Here is a 17,401-nt window from a genome sequence, read left to right as displayed (position 1 = left end):
AGTGTAACTTCATGCAGACCAGAGCTTTCTGTTCTGTGTTGAGTTTGTGAAGGAGCAGACCACACTTTTTGTATTTTAAGTTGGTTGCCATGGCTATTTCAACCCCGAGGCATTCACATTTGGGATTGAGTGTTTGGCTTTCACAAACCTCATTTACTGGGCAGAAGATGAACTGGGCAGATCAGGAGTGCACAATTCGGTCCTGGAGGGTTTGGTCTGCGTGCTGGTTTTTGTTCCAAAAAATTACCTTAGTTCCATCTTTCTGACAGCTCTATAAACTATGCTGGTTTGCTTCTTTACTTGGGCACAGTAAAATCTTTAGGATACACTTGCAGGCTGAGGCTGTAGCTAGTGCGTATTAAAATGTCTGACCAAGATATGATTGAGCTACTTAAATAATTAAGAGCAGAAGTGAACTTGTAGGGTTACATTCTCAGGAATAATGTTTGGAGCAGCTAGGATCCTCCTGTGTCAGTAAAAACAGATTTCTGTTTTGGAGAATGTGCAAATTGGGCTGTAACAGATCTTGGAAGGGTATGGAGTTCAGACTTGCTTGCCAGCGCAGAATCATCTAAACTCTGCATGGTACCCACAATGCACTGGGACTCCTACCAGCACACTGTCCTTCGGGCTCCGCAGCAGGTGTGTGAAAATCACCAGGGGCAATGGCATGCTCTCCCTACTGCTCTGGAGTCAGAGACAAATATTACGCATGGGGGGGGGGGGGACTGAGAGAGAGAGAGAGGGGGAGAGAGAAAGGGAGGAAGAGGGAGAGAAAGCGGGAGAAGGAGAGGCAGATAAACAGATAGAGGGAGAGAGAAAAAGCAAGAGAGAGGGAAAGGCAGAGACAGACAGAGAGAGAGAAAGAGAGAGAGAGGGGGAGGGAAAGACAGTGACAGATAGAGAGGGAGAGAGGGAGGGAGAGAGAGGGAGATGCAGACAGAGAGAGAGGAAGGGAGAGGAAGAGACGGGGGGGAAGAGAGAGGGAGAGAGACAGAGAGAGATAAGAAGAGCAAGAGGGAGGCAGAGAGCCAGAGAGAGGGAGAGACAGAGGAAATAAGTGATGGTAAGAGTACAGGTGCAGAGCTCATAGAATTAGATACAAGGCCCTGGTCCAGAAGAGTGTGGTGTAATTGCACCTGCACTGACAGCTCTGGTAGGAGCAGGGATGGGTGGGCTGCAACAAGGGATTGTGATAGTCTAACGGCTCAGTGAAACTGCCTCTGTGTGTGGTACATGTACCAGGGCCCCAGAAGAGGCCTGGAGGTGTATCTGGGACCTGTGGAATAATGGCAGGGTAATTGAATCTGAGAAACCGCTAACAGATTTAGCCCTGTCAGGGCACTTGTTCATGAGAGGGGGATGATTCCCAGGGAGCCGGCATCGCGCTGTCTGGTCACCTTCGGGCGATGGAGGGGAGAGATTTAGAGAGAGGAGCCGCTCGGGGGCAAACATTTATAAACCGCTCTTTTCACTCGTTCTTCTCTTCCGCTGCCACGGGCCAGCACGAGGGAAACACCATCATCTTCTTTCACATCCTTATTTCAAGGGCCGAGATTATACAGAAGTTTCTCTCTACTCTACTGCGAGCCGAACAGGAAGTTCACATCTTTTTAGGGAAATGTTAAAAGCCATTAACGCATCAGATCGAGAGTACTAAAAACACATGCTGCTCCGTAGGCAGCCCTCCTCATGGTACCCCAATTATTTTTCATTCAGTCTGTTGGAAACAGATTTTTATCAGCCTCTTCCTCTCTATCTTAAGTTTCACTTTGTCCATGATGTGTTTTAACAGGCTGCTCAAGAAAGCTGTATGGTAGTTTTCTCAATGTTTAATTGGCAATGACAGTAACATCAACACTCAAATTCTCAAGGTCCACAAGGTCTCAAGGGTTAATTTAACTCGCTTCAAATCTAAAATGTTTTAAAAGAGACCGACAGACTCAAAGCGAGTCAACTACTGTAAATGATTCCAGTGTTGCTGTCTGTTGATGTACATTAAATACTGGAGAACGTTCACTTTACAATTATATTTTTGTTAGGGACACAGTATCACGTACAGTACATATCTATGCTTCACACTTCACAAATTTGAATTCTGACTGTTGGGTACTTCGAGATCTAAACGACGGCAGTAGTACATCTCTCCGGTGCATTCTGGGTAATTTACAAAGCCGGAGTTTTGAGCCGAACGTATGCCTGAATGAGTGGGTGCAGAGAACAGCACCGAGCGGTTGGCAGGAGCCTTCGGTTTCTAAGAGTTCCGATGTGGATGAAAGGGAGTTATCCTACAGCACTTCCACAACTCAGTTCTCAGCCTGCACACGCTGACTCCAGTCACTCCTGCTCTATGTCTCTCTCAGTCATGCCTTATTCTCTGAGCGCTGCAACTGCAGTGAAACGCACTGTCACCCTCCTCACTTCCAGTACCTGCACCCACTCTCTCTCTTTTTGGTTCTTAATGTCTCTGTCCCTTCCTTCCTTCAACGTTTACTCTGATAAATCTGATATCTCTCTCCCTCTTACTCTCTCTCTCCCTCACTCTGTCCCTTCCTCCCTTCAGCATTTACTCTGATAAATCTGATCTTTCTCTCTCTCTCTCTCTCTCTCTCTCTCTCTCTCTCTCTCACACACACTTCTGGTTCTGGCTTTTGCCATCTGCTATTCTGGTTTAATTGACGCTGCTTACTGCAGGCTTGACGCTTTCACATGGCGTACGGTCCACTTAATCACTGTGAGAACGGGGAATTACCGTAGAGGCAGGCTTTCTCATTTTGGGTGTCCTCCTGCTTATTCATCCACAGAGGAAAAAACTCTCCCTCTTCCCGTGTGTTTGTAGGAGGAACTGAAAGGACATCACACCACCCATCCTGCGGCCTTAGCCTGTGGATGCAGCCCCACACAGTACAGGCGTGGAGCCATGTCTCTAATCACATACCGTACTGCTTATGCTATTTCCACAGTTTTTAGTATGCACTTCTAAATACTGTGAACGTTTATGCACAACATTAAAACTGCAGCGGGCTACTATAACGGCCAATATTACAGCAGAGCAGAGCTGAGTCAGGGACATATTTTGATTGCAGGTTATGGCAAATAAAACATCTGGACAGCATCCAGATAATACTTAAAACTCATCGAACACATTATTTAAAAAGTACATTCCGACAGTGCAGGGATCAATAAAATGCACACAGTAAAATGTCCAGTGCTACTTTACACCAGGCCGGCCAGTGAAGGATCAGCTCCCCCTCAATACCTGGGCTCCTCCTGAGATTTCTCCACATCGGGGAGTGTTTTCCTGCCACTGTTTAAGGGGGTTCCTCCCCACTGGGAGTTATTTACCTGTGCTTGCTATTTGGGGGTTCAGGCCTGGTTTTTGCTCTTTTTTTTTTGCTACTCTGTAAAGCACCTTTGCAACAGTTTTTTGTAAAAAGCGCTCTACAAATGAAACTGATTTGATTTCATCTGAATTCAACTCCGACATCACATAAACTCACATAAACTGTGCAAGAGTTGATTTTACACTGAAGATGTTACTGCAATAATGTACAATTACGGTCACATTCCCCCTAAAAGCACAGCCTGGAAATGCTGTCGCAATAGAGCATTTTGCGTAAGCTGGAATGGCACTTCTAAAAGGCATTACAGGAAGGCTGTTATGAAAATGCAAATACAGAACGAGATGCGCGTCAGACTCCTTCCAGTAAGCCACCAACTGTTTACTCCACCAGCCACAGTAACGCGAAACATCAGATACTGTAAATAGGCGCCGGAATTCCCACACGTCCATCTTTATCCATCCCGGGGTTGGCTAGCTCCATTAAGCTGAAATGCTGAGCGTAGCGTTATGATTCACGCATCACAGTACTTCCGTCGAAAAACCGCCATATTGGTGTTTCGTGTTTTTCCAATATGTCTCACTTTCTTTCCTTGTATTTTCGAGACTGTCTCATAAAACAGAAGCTCAACAAAGTTTGCTAAAAAATAAATTTTATTTATAGTATTTATAGTTGAGGCTAGAAAACTACAAAAGGATCCAGAAACTGACAATATAAAACGCACTTTATTTTCTATTCTATTCTATACTATATTATTTTTTAAATTCACATTTGGTTTATTCACACCAGTCCTGGGGCTAAATGATTAGGGCCTGATACACTTCTCACGCCACTTCATATGTGTTTGAGAACTGCTACTGAATTTGCTAAAAAATCTCTCATGCTCCAGTGTTGAGCATCTCTCAGTGCTGAATACGTCTGTTTTAATGTATACGTTAAAGACAGCGCTCTCTGAGATTTCCTGCGTGCTTTACATCGGAAAGAAACCACGTCGGTGTCACGAGCAAGAAGCCTGCTCTCGCTTGTGATTGGCTCTGCTGACGAAGCTGAGCTCAGTTTTGTATAAACCTATCTGCTTTTGGGCCAGCTCTGATTTTGTCAGTTCTCATCTGAGTGTATATTACGCTAGTCCCATTGCCCTGGTTACCTTAAGCCATTTGTTTCTTAGGCTGTCCTCAGTATATCCACAATGATAGCATCGATTGAGAAAACTTGTTAGGGGCCTTCACAGAAACCGGTTTGAGTGTATGTGTGTTGTTCAGCACGTTTTTTCATTTCTTTTAAACACAATTTTAACCCAGAATTAGATTTTTTTTTTTTAACCCAATACAGAACGGCCCAAAGGCATTTGTTGGCCTGTCTGGTTGGTAAAGCTAATGGTGTCAGTTTGGCAAAAGGCAGACGAGTGTGTCACGCTCCCCCCCAACCCCCCCCCCCCCGCCCCCCCAGGAATTGCGTGTGAGCAGACACGACTTCTGTTCGCTCCGCGCTCCACCAGCTGAACTGCTCAGTCACGGTGTCGGAGGATCACGCGCCTCTCCACAGGACTGCCTGTCTCCGGCTCCATCATGGCCAGGGCAGAGCACAGGTCCGTGGGGCAAATCCACACAGAAGAACACGCCGTGGTCTCCTTCCCATCTGTTCGTAATCTGCTTCCCGCTCTCGAATTTGCCGCCCATCGCGTTGCTTTTAACGAGGAAATAAAAAAAAATGAACGGCGCGAAACCAGGAAGCAGTACAGGTGGCTGGGGGGTTGCCAAAATGAATTTTTTACTTGAGGTACATGAGATTATGCGCGCGCAGAAAAAACCCCCCGTGTGCATCAGCGAGTCGGTGAAAATCTATTTGCGACCAATCACGCCGGATGCTCATCGCCGAGGAGCCAAAGGCTGGACGAAGTGTTGCGCGAAAGTGCGATTCCCCGCCGTGCAGGGTGAGAACGCTCCACACCTCACTGCTCCCCCCCCCCCCCCCCACCCCTCCCCGCACCCCCCACCCCCCACCCCCCCACACAGGGGAACCGCCTGCCTCTTCGCCATCTCAGCAGAGGAGAATTCATTAACAGCTCGCTCAAATTCACCAGCGCTGCTGTGCGGAGAGGCCTGCTCTGTCCTGCCCGCTCCGCGTGGCACTGTGCCAGTACCCCGCGGGCACTCGCTCGCATATCTGTCTCCTGATAGGGCTGTCTGGCACCGCACGTTCGTTCACGTCTTTCTCTTCCCCCTCGTCCACCACCACCCCCCCCCATCCTCCCACCCCCCCGCCCGGCGGGGACTCATTAAAAATATCTGGTGTCACATAGAAAATGCCCTCTTTTTTTTTTTATTTGTATGCAATATTTTGCTTATTTGTATCACTTCAGAATATCACATTGAAATGCTGACAAGGTAGGATGCTTTGAAGCCGGTCTTCAAAAAATCATACAGCAGCCAGGCTAAATATGCATAATGCTAAGTCTGCAATTGGCGGCCTTGTGTGCATTTTGTACTACACTGCTGGCTTGGGTGCAGAATGAAAACAGCGGCGAAACTGCTCACCGTTGAAGGATTAAATTAAAAGGCCTTAAGAAGACGCCTGATTTAAATAGCTGTTATGTTTTCTCAACGAAATTAAGATTCAATTAAATGTACAAAGTACAATGCATTTTGTAAATATGTGGACTGAAATATAAAGAAAAAAAAATACACGCAGACACTATCTTTCTTCTTACTGATTTTCCAAACAGTTGATTTTGGTTAGCCTAAGGTTTGGCCTATGTCTCAGCCTGATAATGGCTTCCTTGACTTTCGGTGGCACAACTCATTCCAATGACAGACTGTAAAGGCAATCAAAAAGCTAGAAACAAAACTAGATACTGAAGGCTCTCTTATACCTGCAAAACTAGATACTGAAGGCTCTCTTATACCTGCAAAACTAGATACTGAAGGCTCTCTTATACCTGCAAAACTAGATACTGAAGGCTCTCTTATACCTGCAAAACTAGATACTGAAGGCTCTCTTATACCTGCAAAACTAGATACTGAAGGCTCTCTTATACCTGCAAAACTAGATACTGAAGGCTCTCTTATACCTGCAAAACTAGATACTGAAGGCTCACTTATACCTGCAAAACTAGATACTGAAGGCTCTCTTATACCTGCAAAACTAGATACTGAAGGCTCTCTTATACCTGCAAAACTAGATACTGAAGGCTCTCTTATACCTGCAAAACTAGATACTGAAGGCTCTCTTATACCTGCAAAACTAGATACTGAAGGCTCTCTTATACCTGCACTAATCAGAAACACACGTGAAGCCATTTGTGCCAAATAATATATTTAATTTCTCATCTCAGTATTTTCTCAGTATGTTCCCTTTCCCTGAGGGAATACTGGCCTTTGGGGCCACAGAAGACGAGCAGGGTGAACTGAGCGGCGGTTAAGTCGTCATGGAGCAGCAGGAAGTCCACTCAGCGGAAGCGGGGCGTTCACAGGGAACTAGCCCTGGCCACGCCTCCCTGCGCCACGGCTGCGCTCGCGAGGCGCCGCCCGCGGCATATGGCGGGGTTTGGCACCGCCCTCCCTGCTTCCCGACCTGCGGGATCCCCATGGCGACGGCGCTGGGCTGGCGGCCGGGCCACGCCCGGTCTCCCTCGCGCCACGGAAGCGGGCTCTCGCGGGCCCCGCGGGCGGGAGCCGGTGTGTGACGCAGGCCCGAGCTGAGACTCCCGCCCGCCATCTGTGGCGAGGCAGCCCCGACGCGCGCCCGTCACGTGTCCCCCTCTTCCCCCCTCTCCTCCCTCCCTCCCTCTCTCCCTCCCTCCATCTGCCATGCCTCTCCACCTGCTCCCTCATTCACACAGGCCCTGTGCTCTCATGCCCAGTGTGAGATAGGGGATGGACACCCAGCCCTCGGCACCATGTCCCTGTAGCACCTGTGGTCCCAGTGTGTGTGTGTGAGTATGTGTGTGAGTGTGTGTGCGTCCGTGTGAGAGTGTATGTCTGTGTGTGAGTCTGTGTGAGTGTGTGTGTGAGAGCGTGTGTCTGTATGTGAGTCTGTGTGAGTGTGTGTGAATGTGTGTGCGTGTATGTGTGAGAGTATGTGTCTGTGTGGATGCATGTTTCTGCATGTGAGTGAATGTGTGTGCGAGTGTGTGTGTGTCTGTGTGAGTGTGTGTGTGTGAGTATGTGTGTGTGTGCATGTGTGTGAGTGTGGGTCCATTTGTGCATGTGCGTTTCTGTGTGTGTGACAAAAAGCTTGCTTCCCCCACATCAAGCCCAGAGGAATCACCTGTTGGGTCTCCAGCAGGGATTCAGAAACAGTACATCCAGGCTCCTCTCTCCCATGATCCTCTCTGACACCATGCTAAACCCTACCCTCAGGACGACCCCCCCCCCCCCCACCCCATCTCAGCGATCGAGCTGCTACACATCACCCAGGCCATAATAATGAGATAAAAACTTTTTGTTTTATATGTTACAAAAGTGTGATTATGAGATTACAGGTGTTTTATACATGCTATTATTATTATTATTATTATTATTATTATTATTATTATTAATAATAATAATAATAATAATAATAATAATAATCATCACCATCATCATCATCATCATCATCATCATCATAATAAAGCCACTGATGCTGACCTCTTTTCCAGCCCTGTGGTGCATATTTTGCATGTGAGCTGTAGGGCAGAGAGAAGGCAGTTGGGAGATATAAATGCACATTATGATGTGATTGGAGAGCCACCCTGGCAGATATGAGAGATGATTTCTCTTCTCTCCAGAGCCGGGCAGAGATGGATGAGGCTCGGGGAAGGACGAGGCAGTGATGGAGCGCTCCGATCGACACCCAGGACCCAGCCCCCTCCCGCCAAAAACGCTCCCCCCTCCCCTCTCTGCCTGCTGGGAAACTCTGCTGCCCCACCCCCCCACCCCTCCCCGTCGGCTGTGAACATTTCACCAAAACGCTGCTCATTTCTTCCTCTCTGCCACATTAAAGCAATGCTTCCCTCTCTGTGGGCTGGAGGACTTCTCCCCAAACACTCCCAGTCTCATCCAAACTACATTTTTCGAAAATGTCAGGTAAAGCCAAGTCACTTTCAGAGAAAAACTAAAGGTAGGCTTCAGGAAAGAAAATAAAACACATAATATAAGAGCATTTACTATGTAGGAGACTATTATGAATTCAGAACAGCTGCTGCACAGATGCACCGATCTGTAAATCATCCGGATGGGGTGATAATGGGAACAAATGATCTGACTAAGGCATCCACGTTCTATCAGGATTAGGCGGATCTGCCTGTAAACAGTGGACGTCCCCTGAGCCGCTCTGTCCACCCTCCCCCACCGGCACGGCCCGGCCGCGAGCCCGCCCGCGAATCGATCTGACGGACGAGGCCCGCGAACGCAGCGGGCGCGCGCCATCGCCACGGAAACCCGGCCTGACGGACACGTCCTCCAGACCGGATTACGCAACGCTTCATAGCCCGCGTCTCCATCGCCGTATCTCATATCCGTCATCGTTTGGCCGCGGCGCCCCCGGGGCGAGGCCCGGATCTTTCCGGGAGCTCCTCCCCCCTCCTTACAGGGAGACGGAATGTGGCCCGTGCTTCATTAGGGCAGTGGGAAGGATCTGCTCTGATCGAACAGAACCGTCCCATCACTGGGTATGACACTGGGCCTGTCCCACACAGTGCACGAGGGGCAAGCTGGACACAAGAGTGCTTCATTTTACCTGCTGTCCTGAGTGCCCAGCACTGTGTCCACCCTGGTCTTCAACACTCCCGCTGTCTCTGCTTCCACTAAATGAGCTGCCCAGCTACTGTGCTCCAAGCTTTAAGGACCCCTTGCATGTCAGAGAGCACCTAGGCTGTCCCCTTAATATTCCCGCCCTTACAAACCAGCATGGATTACAGTACTATCTGCATTCCAATCTATACAATAAAAGACTGATACCATATTCAAACCTGCAGTCACACCTTAGAGGGAAGAATGATTGGCCCTGAGACAGTTTATCAGGAAGACAGCAGCATCCATGAAAGATTCAGTTTCTATTTTTTACCACATTGTCATGTAGGGGGCCTCAGTGAGCTCCAGCTGAGAGCAGTAAGTCAGAGGACACGCTCAGCGGCATCAGCTTGGGTGGTGCTGCACTTCCTAGCAGGCTGTGTGCACACACACACACACACACACACACAAATAGGGGGAAGCATCGGAGACACCAATTAACCCAGGACGGCGTGTGTGAGGGCTGGGAGAGAAAACAGGGGCACTCTGGGAACAACCCACAGGAAAAACACCCCACCGCCTCCAGGTTCAAACCCAGCTCTTTCCCTTGTGTCTGTATTCCTTTAATCTGACAACAACAGCGGGTGGGGGGGTGGGGGGGGGGGGTATGGGGATATGGGGAATGGGGAGGGGGGGGGGCGGGACCGGGTGCCAGCCCACGGTTCACACGCAGGGGTTAATGAAGTCTTTGTTAACCTGGATTGGCCGAAACGGCACTTTCATCATCCAAGCCCCCTTTAATGTGCCTCTTTGAAAGGGGGGCGCGGTGAGGACGCCGGCAGGGAGGCGGTCCGCGGGAACGCGCGAGAACATCAATTAGGCTCTCTGCCATTTAAATCAAAGGGCCGCGGGCCTTTCCGCCACGCAGTTATGGCATTTACCGGCGACCGCGAGCTGCTAACGCTAAGGGCGAAGGCGAGAGCTCCCGGGCGTGAGGCAGGTAAAAAGGCGGCAGGTGTGGCTCTCTCTTAAAGAGCCGCGGCGTACGGGCGCGGGAGACGGGCCCAGAGCTCGCCTGCACACCGCGCGCAGGGTGTGGGGACTGAACACCAGGTTAATCACCCATGAACCCTCTCATTCTGCTCTGCTATATAGCCTGTGGTCAGGGGTGTAGCACAAAAAATTCTGGGCCCTATACATAAAGCGGTCTCTGTGGGCCGCCTTCCTCTCTCGATCCATGTCTCTCACGCATCATTTTCCAGGCTTTTCGAGGGCCCTCCCCCCAATCGGGCCCTGGGTAGTCAGTCCCACTTCCCCCGCCCCCCCCCCCCCCACTACGACGCCCCTGCCTGTGGTCTCAGCTCGTGGGCTGAGTCGCACGGCCAGATTAGAGTGAGCCGGGGCCTCGTGAGTCGCCCTCCTTATTTTCCTTTCAAGCCAAAAGGGCCGCGTTTGTCCCGGGATAATGGGGCCGCACAGGTCAACGCCGGGCTTAAGACTTAAAACCGGACGAAACAGCTTTGTGTCGGAGCCATGCGACTGTGCTGCCCGTGATAAGGCTAGCAGAGCTCCTGGTGAGCGTTCTGTTTAGAAAGCGGAAAACGACCAAAACGGGCTGTGCTTCACGGACCTGTTTTCCATGAAGTATACGCAAAGCTTCAACCTTTGATAAATTCTCTAGTCTTCTTGTGCCTTACCTTCCCCTTAATTGATTTTTATATGTAACCCATACTTTTGAAATGTACTGTATATTTCATCCACTGTGAAGTACTTTAAACAACCCGTTTGCCTGAATCGAAGGTGCTGTACAAACAAACATTCACTACTTCATATTATAATATTCCTGTGTGCTCTATGAGAACATTTCATGTCTAAACCTTGGCCAAAGCTCCGCTCCCTCTAATTTGCGACTGCACAGGGAAAAAGCTGTTAAGAGTTCTGTGCAACGCTCTCATTGGCGGTATTGTGATCTCAGTACCCATTAGAGCCCACGTCCACTTTCCTCCCAATTCCCTGTCTGCTTCACTGCTGTATTACATGAAAGCCTTCCCCACATCATCTGTGGGTTAGCTTGCACACTCTGCCCATCCCTTCATATCAGGCCCTGCCCCGTTGCATCATGGGTAGTACTGCCTACAATGAGCTTAGACCTTGGCGGTGTGCCAGTCAGCTTGCTTGCCTACTATTGAGTATACAAGTTGCATACAAGTTGTATACTCAACAGTAGGGAAGTAAGTTGACTCAGACACAGCCCTTCTCTAACCACGAACTGCATGAACATATTCTACACATGCAAACACAGAAAGCTGGCCTGGAAGCAGAATTTTCTTGCAATACCAGTGAAGGAAACATAACAAAAAACACAACACAAAATGAACGTATATGTAATGTTCAAAGTAATCTGTTGCTTTATGGGGGGCTTGCTTTAAATCATTTATGTTCGGTGCATATCTTTTTTACTTTGTGTTAACTCCTCATTGTTTCACTTCTGTAAAGGATTTTGTTTCAGAATATGTGACTATAGCCATTGCAACTGCTATATATCTATCTATGTCAATATCAATCTATAATAAGAGAGTGTCAGTGCGGGTGGGTGAAATTAGCAGAGGGGATGTTCTTACAGAGGTGGAGAGTCCGGGTACATGACGTTGACCTGGGACAGGGTCTCCACGTAGGAGTCGAAGTCGAACGGCGGCGGGAACTCCTCGACGCAGGTGGACCTCAGCTCCCCGATGGAGCCGCCGTACGAGATGCCGTCGGGAGCTGTGGACAGAGAAGCCGTTTGATGCCAGGACCCGCTTCCTGTCCACCTCGCACGCTTAGCTTAACAAAACAAGCGCTGCGCACCTATTCCCCTCCCCCCGCCCCCGTCCGCAGAAATCCCCAGGGGCCAGGAGAAACAGACCTGCAGTTAATGCCATTCGCCCTGCTATCGACCCGTATGGATTTATATCCGGGCCTGTCCTGTGGAATCAAGCAGGGGATGCATCACTGCACGCTGATATGAAGAGACGGGCAACAGGTACATCAATTCCACAAAGGACAAGGTCAAAAGAAAATATAAAAGCCCTGACCACGCGCAGACACAAGGAACGCCCGCTCGTCTAGGCGAGGATGTGGTCTGTGTGGCGAACGAGGCGGGGGGGGTGTGTGGATGGGGGTGGGGGGGTCGCGATGAGGGAGAAACCCCCGCCCGCTCTCCCCTCCGCCGCTTCTCTTTCACAATGCTGAAAAACAGCCCGCAGGAGCCCCGGAACTCCGCAACCTTTGGGGTGACCCCAAGGGTAACAGAGCCGGAGCCTCTGCCCCCCCCACCCCCTCCCCTCCCCCCCCCCCCCCCCCCCCCCCGCCCCACCCCTTACCCTTTAGCGAGGCGATGGAAATCAATGGCGCCGGCGCCCTTGACAAAGACTGATATTTGGCGGCCTGAAAGTTCAGGCCTGGGAGGACCTCTCGGCGGCGTGAGCGCGGAGTGAAAGACCGAACCGCGCCGGCGGCCGCAGCCTTTAAGATGGAGGTCTCCGGGCGCGGGCGCGACGCCATTTTACTGTTCAAACGCCCTCTCCCTGTGCCCCCCCGCCCCCCCCGCCAAGCCAAGGAGCACAAAGCTTTGGGTTAAGCACGCAGGTAGGAGCCTGGGGCCCTGCTGCCCCCCCCCCCCCGAACCCACCACAAGGGGGCGGGTTATAAAGACAGGCTCTGGTAGAGACAGCATGTAAAATTCACCAGCTGAGATTTTATGACAGATGGGTGTGGCTGAAGAGCTTTCACGTCTGATGACACGAAAGGCCCGGAGGTCTCAAGGCCTTGTTTACGGACAGAACGTTCCGGGCCTAACGCTGATCCCCAGCCTCCCGGGGCCCGCAGACACAGAGTGATCAGTCTCAGGGTGCTGCTCTGCTGAACCTCTCCTGGAAAGGAGCCCGCTTGTCAAATAAATATAAACTGTACGGGCTCCCAGTGCTGCCTGGTGGAGTGGGGCTGGGTCTACAGCAGCACCGTGTTACTGATAAACACACACAGGCCAGGAGGCAGGCAGGATCAGACCCGTGATTGGCTCATCTGTGTGTGTGTGTGTGTGTGTGTGTGTGTCTGTTTTTTTGAGTGTGTGTATTTGTATGTGTGCGTGTGTGTGTGTGTGTGAGCGAGAGAGAGAGAGAGAGAGTAAATGAAGAAAATGAGACAGCATTAAAGATCCAGACTCATCCAAACTGTCAGATGCTGCAGGCTAAAATACAGTGCTTCAGGAGCAAAGGCTGCATGATAAAATGTGCGACTGGGATAATCCACCCCATGGTAATATCCTGAACGCACATTCCTTTTGCCAGTGGTACCAAACTTCAGGCTACAACCCCAGGAGAAAGCAAACTTTCACAGAGGGAAATCTGAAATCTACTAGAAAGGAATCTGACTACTGCCCTAACCCTAATGAACTGTTCAGCTTTCCTCTTTCATGTAGTTTTTGACTTGTTGGAGAATCAGTTAGCATAATGCAGTTAAAACAGCATCAATGCATCCTTCATGGTAGCATTACCATACATACACAGGGCTGCAAAATCTTCACATCCTCTCCTTTAATGGATTTGTGGGGGGGTCATGTACTGTTTGTATGGCTGCCACCTCTTGTATCAAGTGCAAATCACTTCCTGTCCAGACTGTTGCTTCAAAGGAATTAATTTGCCAGCCCAACTAAAGTACTCAACTGCCTAAGATTTCCTCAGGTTTCACACAAGTCTATGTACGGGAATAATGCGTATAAAGGTGGCACAGTTGATCATGAGTGAAAGCCTCCCATTCTGCCACTTCTCCAAATGCAAGAGCCAACCAGGGCAAATTCAGCTCCAGTGAGCCAGCAAATGGAATGTCTGTTTTCACATTGAAAGCGCAGCTGTTGACTATATTAAACTGAATTACTTAACTTGAATCATGGCATTTTATATTTAGTATAAAACCATATGTTATGCTTATCATTCATCAGGATATAAAAAGCATAAAGTTGCACTCTTGTAGCAGGTTAAAATGAGGTTAGGCAGCAGCTGTTAGATATGTTCTGGTTTACCTCCAGTAAGTGGATAAATCTAGCTGTATTACCCAAATTAAATGTTTATTCAAAATTTGTTATCTTTCCAAGACAATGGCATGCATAAATACATGCTGTATATGCCATAACACAGAAGACAATATTGAAAGTGTAAAGACATGAAACAGTCACATTAAAACATACAGTGGATATAAAAAGTCTACACACCCTTATTGAAATGACCAGTTTTTGTAATAAAGGCAAAAGTATTATTTGATCCGTATGCAAACTAATGCAACCAGGGTATTGTAGGTCATTTATTTCCAATCATTTTCCCAAAAGATTATCTATTTGTTTTTCACTTGAACTTTGTGGGTTGGTCACCATTAAAGGTGCAGAAAGGTCTGACATGATTTATATGGATTTCAGGCTTTACAATCACAAAAACTGGCTATTTCAGAAAAGGTAACCTTTTATGTCCACTGTACAATTACCGAAGATTGAGTTAAGATTAATTAGTGTAAAAGCCATCTTATGAAGTTCAGAACAAGGGCAAGGTGCATTAAAAACATTTTTAACGTGACCCGGCTAACAAGTACAGAGTGCTCAGCACATTTGTAACTATCGGCGTCCGCCATACGGTGGCTAATCTGAGCTGGCGGTGAGTGGCGGCGCGTGGGCGTTACCGCGGAGACCGGCGGCGCGGCGCGGCGCGCGGCTCACCGTAGCTGGCGCGCAGGTGGGGGTTCCGCAGGCGGCCATCTTTGCGCAGGCTGCCCACGATGATGGTGACGCAGGAGAGGAAGAGCACCAGGCCGATGACGATGCCCGCCACCACCAGCGGGGACACCAGCAGGCTGGCCTCGCCGCCCCCCTCTCTGCAGTCCGGGTACTCATGGGACAGGCCGCTCTGGTTGGAGCTCACTCCTAATCCACACGGGACCGCCGAAAACCAGGAGGGGGGAGAGGAGCCGGCACAGGGAGGGAGGGAGAGAGGAGCCGGGATAGGGAGGGAGGGAGAGTGGAACAGGTATAGGGAGGGAGGGAGAGAGGGACCGGGACAAGGAGGGAGGGAAAGAGGGAGAGAGGGACCAGGACAGGGAGGGAGGGGAAGAGGAAGAGAGAAGGAATGAACGCACAATGAAAACAAGAGAGAGGAATTCAAAAGTGAGGGAAGTAGATAAGATATGGAATGGGAGGAAGGAGGGAGAAAAGGAGCAGAAGTTAAGGGAATTTAGGATATAGAGAAGAGGTAAAGAAAGAGGTAGGAGGAAGATGGGAATAGAGAAAGGAGAGGGAGAGTAAAAGAGTGAGAAGAAACATGAGGTAGAAGAGAAGGTAAGAGAGAGTGAAAGGAGAAATTGGAGGGAGAAAGAGAGAATATGACAGAGGGAGAGAGTGTAGCATAGGGATAGAGAAAGGAGAAGAAAGAGGGAGTAGGAAGAAAGCAGAGGGAGATATGGAGGCAGAGAAAGAGGGGTCGGGGGAGAGAGAGAAAGCCAAAGCATCACCATTCAGAACTGGAGACATGTACATGTGCACAAATCTTTAACAGCAATTCTACAACTGCCTGGGTGAACTGGAATAAAAAAAACAGAATATAACCAAAGCACCTTTGTCACTGCCAGAGCCAGCCTGACCCAGCAAGTGGCATAAGTGGCTGCCCAGAGCCCCTGCGGCCCTAATTATTCTGAAATGTATAATTTATACTGTTGGGCTTGTGGGGGGGGGGGGGGGTGGAGGGTGGGGGGTGGGGAGGGGAATCAAATCCTGCTTAGGGCCCCTTTACAGGCTAGGGGCAGCGCTGGTCATTGTCATTTCCCTTCAGACCGCAAATTAACGATGTTTGTGTGGCTAAGGTTCATTTGTGCATCTTTATGCAGCACATAAATGGGGTCTCTACAGGTCCTCCTTTTGCACAGTCCTGTTGCCTGTTGTTGTAGACAGTCTGTTTGTGTGGACTTCCCATTCATCACACGCACACACACATGCATAGAAACACACACACACACACATACACACACTCATATATAAACACACAGACATACACACACATACAAACACACTAAGACACATGCACACATGCACGCACACACACAATCTCATACACACACACACACGCTCTCATACACACACACACACACACACACGCTCTCATACACACACACACACACACACTCTCATATACACGCACACACGCACACACATGCATAGAAACACACACACGCACACATGCAGACACACACACACACACACACACATACACGCGCAGTAACACACGCTGTGCTCAGGCAGGATACTCCACGCGGCACCCTGGTCTCCAGACCGCGATGCTGAATATTTAATCGTGCCCCGCGTTCAATTTTTAATTTGCCAGGGAGGAACATTTTCATAACGTTAGCGCTGAAAGCAGACGTGAGACTTTAAGCCCTCAGCAATGCCGGGCCAAGCCGGGCCCTCTCGCCGCGGACGAAAAACAAGATGCCGCCACCGCAGCACAGCCAGGCCACAGACAGAACGGGCCACCACCGACGCCTTTTACACACAGTCATCCGTTTGGCCATCCCAGCCCGTTTATACCGGAGATAAACGGCACACAGAAATCTAATCAATTTATTTATGAGGAAAATACGGTTTTAAATGCTAATCATGTCCGCTGGCCGTCCGCCGCCAAAGAATTCCTGACACAATGGAACTCTTAAAATATTCAGATTGACTGTAATTGCCGTTAATCTTTTAATCCCAGCTGAATATTACGTCTCAACAGGACGCGTGCAACAGGAAGCAATTTTTAATAAATTGGCATTATAGCATTTCCTTCCCTTTTTTTCTGTCATATCTTTCCACTGGATTCTTGTTATGCAGGGCTTTGCGACAGACTCGCAGAGGTCCTGATTTTCTTATGTTTGCAGGCTGAAATCTCTGATAAAACGATTTGTGCAAAATGTTTTTATTTTTTTTATTTTATTTGACAGATTTTATAAGCCCAAAATGCTTCTGAAAATACCAAACTGTATAAAGTTGATAAGTTGGCCGCTGCTTGATAAAGCTGTGAAATAATTTTGAACAATGTAGGCTCTCAAATATATCCATTAATGTGGTCTATATGATCATTCAAAACACTACTATATCACAGGCATGAGCATACCCTCACACACAGCAGACACTCACTCTCTATCTCTCTCTCTCTCCCTCTCTCTCACATACACACACACACACACACATATATACACTCACCGGCCACTACATTAGGTACACCTGTTCAACTGCTCGTTAATGCAAATATCTAATCAGCCAATCACATGGCAGCAACTCAATGCATTTAGGCA

At 49.0% G+C, this 17,401-nt stretch overlaps 1 protein-coding gene across 2 annotated transcripts in view; it reads right to left on the bottom strand.

Annotated features, from left to right (window-relative positions):
- bean1 (brain expressed, associated with NEDD4, 1) overlaps nucleotides 1–17,401 on the bottom strand; it is a 48,363-nt gene that overhangs the window by 4,393 nt on the left and 26,569 nt on the right. For both annotated transcript variants that reach the window (XM_035420058.1, XM_035420059.1), the window contains exons 4-5: nucleotides 14,796–14,999; nucleotides 11,674–11,815 (exon numbers count right to left, since the gene is read on the bottom strand). In XM_035420058.1, the coding sequence (XP_035275949.1) occupies nucleotides 11,674–11,815; nucleotides 14,796–14,999 (346 nt within the window). The remainder of the gene's footprint in view (nucleotides 1–11,673; nucleotides 11,816–14,795; nucleotides 15,000–17,401) is intronic.

This window comes from Anguilla anguilla, chromosome 5 (assembly GCF_013347855.1).
Source record: "Anguilla anguilla isolate fAngAng1 chromosome 5, fAngAng1.pri, whole genome shotgun sequence".
Classification (NCBI taxonomy): domain Eukaryota; kingdom Metazoa; phylum Chordata; class Actinopteri; order Anguilliformes; family Anguillidae; genus Anguilla; species Anguilla anguilla.
The sequence above is the reverse complement of the archived record's forward strand: the minus strand, read 5'-3'. Positions and strand labels throughout refer to the sequence as shown.